Source organism: Carlito syrichta, unplaced genomic scaffold (genome assembly GCF_000164805.1).
Source record: "Carlito syrichta isolate Samal-C Ts95f unplaced genomic scaffold, Tarsius_syrichta-2.0.1 Scaffold302821, whole genome shotgun sequence".
Classification (NCBI taxonomy): Eukaryota; Metazoa; Chordata; class Mammalia; order Primates; family Tarsiidae; genus Carlito; species Carlito syrichta.
The window spans coordinates 438974-444973 of NW_007246917.1; the positions used below are offsets into that span (position 1 = coordinate 438974).

The following is a 6000-nucleotide window of genomic DNA, read 5'->3' on the forward strand; positions in this document are numbered from 1 at the left end:
AAACAAAGCATGGAGGCATTATTCTATATCCAAAGTGTTTAGCAAGTACTTTATTCGAGATAAATGGCCATATTTTTTTTCTTTCCTACTAGGGAACAGCCAGGGAGGCTTTTTTAGTATTTATAAAATGACTCGATTTCTTGAGCAAATGCTTTTAGTCAGGACTCTTAATTTTTCTTTCTTTCTTTCCTTCTTTCTTTTATTTATTTATTTACTTATTTTTGAGGAGGGGGTCTCACTCTGTCACCCAGGCTGGAGCACACTGGCACAATCACAGTTCACAGCAGCCTTGGCCACCTGGGCTCGGGTGATCCTCCTGCCTCAGCCTCCTAAGTAGCTAGGACAACAGGTGTGTACCACCATGCCCAGCTAATTTTTAAAAATTTTTTTTTGTAGAGACGAAGTCTCCCTGTGTTGCTTTCTATGTTGCCCAGGATGGTCTCAAAATTCGGGGCTCAAGTGATTCTCCTGCCTCAGCCTCCCAAAGTGCTGGGATTACAGGCATGAGCCACTACACCTGGCCCTTTTAAACTTATATATGGATACTAATATATTCTTTTTATTCTAAAATAATCTTAAGCTTACATAAAAGTTACAAGATAGTACAACTCATACGTACCCTTTGCTCTGATCTTGCCATTTCTATTTTCCCACATTTATTTTATCATTGTCTCTCTTTCCACATATTTTTCTTCTCAGTCATTTGAGAGTAGATGGCTTATGCCATGGCCCTATCTCCTTTACATCTCCAGTGTATATTTATCTGAACTACAGTCTGTATTCCAGTTTTGCAATTTGTCTCAGTAATGCTCTTGATAACAATGTGTTTTTCCTGGCACAGCTTCAGTCCACAGTGGTGTGTTGCATTTAGTCATCTGTGTCTGCAGTCCCCTTTCATCTGAAGGCATCCTTAGCCTCTCTTTATCTACCAAGACATTCGCATTTTATAAAGAGTAAGGGTAATTTATTTATAGAATGCCCCTCAATTTGCATGCACCTGATGTTTCCTCCTGAGTTGTTTCAGGTTGTGCATTTTGGGCAGGAATGTGAGTGCTGTTTTGTCCTTCTCAGGGTCTCACAATTGGAGGCACACCATGTCCATCTGCCCCTTGTGAACAGCACAAAGCATTTCTTTCCTGACAAAGAGCTGTTTTGCCAGCTCTTGGGTCAATGCTTTCTTCTATTTTGACCACTTGCTTAAGGTGTTGTCTGATGTCTCTCCTGTGTAGATTTTTCATTTTGTATTTAATAGTTTGGAGAGAAATACTTTGAGACTATGTAGCTATCCTAGTCCTCATCATACTTTCTCCTTCTTCTTTCCAGTCTCCTGAAGTCTTTCTTTGAGTTGATTAATGGGTCTCTTAAATTATTGGGAAATTATTTGGAGAAGTAAGCAACCAGTTCCTAAATATTTGTCAGAATAACTGGTATTGAGTACGGCTAAAGCAATCTCTGTATTCACAGGGTGGGGGGTGAAAGACCTCCTGGCATGGCCTGGCTGGTGTTTCAATAGTAGCAGAAATGGCCCCAGTGTGTGGAAGGTGGCCGTCCTCACCAGGATGCATTCTAAGAAGCCTCAGAAATAAACAGTTTCTTCTAGCTAATTCTCTCACAACTGTTAACCTTCCTTCCATGAGTCATAGTTTTGTGGTCAAAGGACAAAAAGAAAGGCAGGAAAATAAAATAAGATCATATCAAGACTTTGGGGGGGAAAGAATAAATCTAATTCCAGGGTATATCGGAGTTTCGTGCATTTTGCCCAATTCTCTGTCTATTGTTTCTGTGTCCACAGTACTTTTTTGTTGAGGATAATGTTCAAAAGTTGTTCCTATACTCAGCATGGTGTGAAACTGGATAAATACATTTCAGGAAAATCAACTACAGGGATTTTTTTTTTTTTTTAAGCTTTCAAGGTTTATTCCCCACTCACACACACACACACAAAAAGCTGTTAAAAGCAGAACATTCTATTCTAGAGGGTTTCAGTTAATGCAAATTTTCCTCTGTAGGCTTCTTATCCAACACTATATTTGCTTTCCTGAGTGTTTTGCTGGCTCTCATATAAAGTTTTACTGTAGAACCTTGCATGTCCTAGGTCTTGTGTGCCGGGCCCAGCCTGTCAATCCTTTTCTTTTGCTTTAGAGATAGAAACTGTGTTGTATTTTCAGATTAACTTCCAAGAATGTTGGACAGGCTTTTCCCACTCTTTTTGTCTCTCTTCTTCCCTTTCAGGACTTAAAACAGGCACTACCCAGCCCAATGGTCAGATTCCCCAGGCTGCACATTCTGTCGGTGCTGTTCTTGAAGAGGCCCGGAGACATGTGGAAACAGCAAAGGTAAGGCGAGAGAGGAGCTGACATACATTCTGTCAGACTGTCGCCCATATGCCCATACTCTAAACCATTAGCATAGTCCTGATAACTGCACTTTTTTAAAAAAAAGAAAGCATAATTTCAACAACTGCGAAGTCACTGTAAGTTCATTTAGCTAGTTGTTTATATTTCTTATCCCAAAGTTGCATACCCTAGAATCCAAAGTTAAACCAATTATCACACAGCTTAGGGAAAATATAAGAACTTCTTTTAAATACTGGAGATATTCTGCCACATTTATTTTGATCAAAGTGATTTTCTTGGTTTAGTCAAGTGATTTCAGCACTCTCTAAAAGTGGTGCACCTGAGTGTTAAGCCCTTGGGATTTTACTTTTTACTTGTGTTTTCTAAATAAATTAGGGCAACCAGCTAGTCAGAAGCCCTATATAAAGTGCTAATTGACTCCCAAAACCATCTTAGAAAACTGCTGAAGAGGTACACTATAACACGTGCATTTTTTATTTTCCCATTAATGTCCCAGAGTGATGGAGGAGGAAGTATATTTTAAAATAATAGCAGAAAGGTGGAAAGGGAGCTAGGGTTCAGAAATTACCTATTGAGTACAATGTTCACTATCTGGGAATGGACCACTGTAGTGCCAGTCCCCACTGCTACACAATATGTCCATGTAATAAACATGCATGTGTATCCCCTGAATCTACAATAAAATTGGGGGGTGGGGAAGAAGCAGAGACTTGGCTTTCACCAGACCCCAACCTGTCAGCACCTTGAACTTCCATTTTCCAGAACTGTGAGAAATGAGTTTATTTTCTTTATAAAAAATAAAATAAAACAATAGTCAAATTGTTTCTCCAGAACATTCTCCATAACTTTTTTCAAGAGAATAGATGAAGAGTCGTTTAAATCCATCTAAAAATTTTAGCTAATAATTATAAATGTAGTTACTAATTCAGTTCATAACAATTGACTAATGTAAGTTCTGTTAAATATTTCCCGTGTGTGTGAAAACAAATGCCTGTGCCAATAGCATACCACCCAGCTATTACAGGCAAGATGCTTTGCTTCAGTCATTCTTCACTTTCTTCACCCCTTCATTTTGTCCAACAGCCAGCGGTGAAAACAATGGAATCTTGGTTTATTGGACTTCTTTAAATTTTTTGAAGCCATTGTGGGCCTTTAAAAGTTATGTTTCTGACCGGCATGGTGACTCACGCCTGTAATCCCAGCATATTGGGAGGCCAAGGCAGGAGGATTGCTTGAGCCCAGGACCAGCCAACCTGGGATTACAGGCTTGAGCACCGCACCCGGTCGTTCCCATTATCTTTTCACTTCTGACCATCACATCATGCAATGCACTTTCTGCTATTATTATTTTCATTATTTCTATAATGCTAATTGAAGGAAAGCATTTATGAGTGGTGAAAGAAATGAAAGAATCCCAGAATAGAAATCACTTAACTATGTGTGGACACCAATTCCCGAGCCGCCTGTTCAGAAATAAAAAATACTTCACCAGTTAATTAGCCTATCGTGCTAAAGTAAACAAACTAAATAAAATAGAAACTCAATCATAAGGTACTTTGTTAGAAAAAAACTTCTAAGTTCAATCTTCAATAATAAAAGGTTATTAAGCAGAGGAAGAAATAAAATAGAAGCCTGATAAAATGTAAATTGGAATGATAATTATCACTAAGACATAGGGATTCAATTCAGCTGCTTGAAAGTTCTGGGGTAGTTGCATTATATAAATATAAATTATTATCAATTCCACTGTTGGCAGAGGAAGGGCTATGCCTCTGTTAGATTTTAGCCAAATTTGGTGCTCTGGTTTCTACCAATAGCACATGCATCATGATTTCACTTTTCAGACCTCATGTACAGAAGGGTGCCAAAAAAATGTATACCCATTTAAGAAAGGAAAAATTGAATTGAAATTGTAATAAAAGATGAATACAAGTCACACTTGCCTTCTGCAATTACAAGAGGTGCTCAAAGTGGTTACCATCGACAGCCAGACACTTCTGATCACAGCAAACTAAAAGTAATACATAGATAATATCTCTTAAAATGTGTGTACATCTTTCTGGCACCCAAGTATTTATCTCATTTGATCTCTCTCAACCTAAGACACAGATAATAATAGAGGTTACGGAGCTTAATTTGCATCTGATGAACCATCAACTTTCACACAGTTAAGGAGAAGAAAACTAAGATGAGAGACCAAATGTTCTGATTCTTGACTCAACACACTGCCTCCCCTACAGCTGGTAGGCCAGTGGGAACAAACCTTGTAACTGGCTCTTTCCGGGCAGCCCACAGTCCTGCTCAGAAGACTAATGCAAGTAAACACTGACCCAAGAGCAGATGGAAAGTTATTTGCCGGGAAAAATATCCTTTGTGCCTAAATTTGTGCAAAGGCTTCCTGTAGCCCAGAAAGAACTATTTCCATTCACTTTTCTCCTTTATCTCCTTTGCCCTAATCAAAGTAGGGCAGTTAAGCTAGGAGATTTTTGTGAAGGTTTGAGGAAGCCCCTAACCACCTCTCTGCCATGGAGGGTATTGTTACAGGACTACCAGGTTCATATGTCCCCTGAGCAGCAACAACCAATACACTGCAACAGTGGGGTTTGCAGCGGAAAAAGAGTTCAAAAATCTCTAAACTAAGGGCTACACCACTAAAGCCCATTTAGAGAGGCATTATCCAGAAAGATATAAATATGATCTAAACACTACTAACGCCTGGTGGAATATGGCCCCATCTTCCATCCACAGAAGACTTGGTAGATGAGTGCCACAGGAATTGCTGTTAAAGACCATTAGGGTCAAGGCAGCGGTTCACACCTGTTGCCCCAGCTACTTAAGAGGCTGAGATGGGAGGATGCTTGAGGCCGGGTGTTGGAGACCAGCCTGGGAAACAGAGTGAGACCCGGTCTCTTTAAAAAAAAAAAAAAAAAAAAAAAGCCATTTGGAGTCATTCCCCTTTTCCAGAGCAAACTTGAGCATGTGAACCAGGTAGTCTCAGTGACTGAGGCTTGGAGGCTTCCCGGGAGAGACATCTCACATTTCAATAGCACTGTCATGTCCATGGTGGCTGATTTGGTTAATAATGACGAATGCTCTTGTGGCCTTGTTGCAGGATAAGAAGCCAGCCCTAGATAACCACCACGACGCAGGGGTGCCCAGGGCCCATCACGCCGCGAAGTCTAGCCTGGTCCCGCCCCCTCCTCCCGTGCGACGGTCATCTGACACCAGCGGCAGCCCTGCTACGCCGCCCAAGTCCAAGGGCACGGGTGGCATTGTTCCTTGTTTTTTGTCATTGTTGTCACACTTCCTTTCCTTTTTGTCATCTGCTTACTTGTTGGTCTCCCTGCTAGACAGTGAGCCACTTGAGGGTTTTGTCAATCTGTTTTGTCTCTATAGCCCTAGGGCTAGAACCAGGACTGGGACAGAGTAGGAAATATATACTTTTAAAAATTACTGAATAAATGATAGATCTTTTTTGACATCTAAATGATGACACAAACTCTTCATTCACTTGAAACAATACTCATTTTTCAGAGATGGGGAGACTACTACTGAGACTGGGAGAAAACACTGATAATTATAAGGAGTTAATAAACAAAGAAAACCAAAGTAACTGGCCAGTGCACCTTACGCCTGAGTCATG

General features: G+C 40.3%; 1 protein-coding gene across 1 annotated transcript in view; it reads left to right on the forward strand.

Moving 5' to 3' along the window:
• APBB1IP (amyloid beta precursor protein binding family B member 1 interacting protein) overlaps positions 1-6000 on the forward strand; it is a 70028-nt gene that overhangs the window by 63597 nt on the left and 431 nt on the right. The window contains exons 12-13 of the mRNA XM_008057166.2: positions 2233-2336; positions 5470-5638. Coding sequence (XP_008055357.1) covers positions 2233-2336; positions 5470-5638 — 273 coding nt within the window. The remainder of the gene's footprint in view (positions 1-2232; positions 2337-5469; positions 5639-6000) is intronic.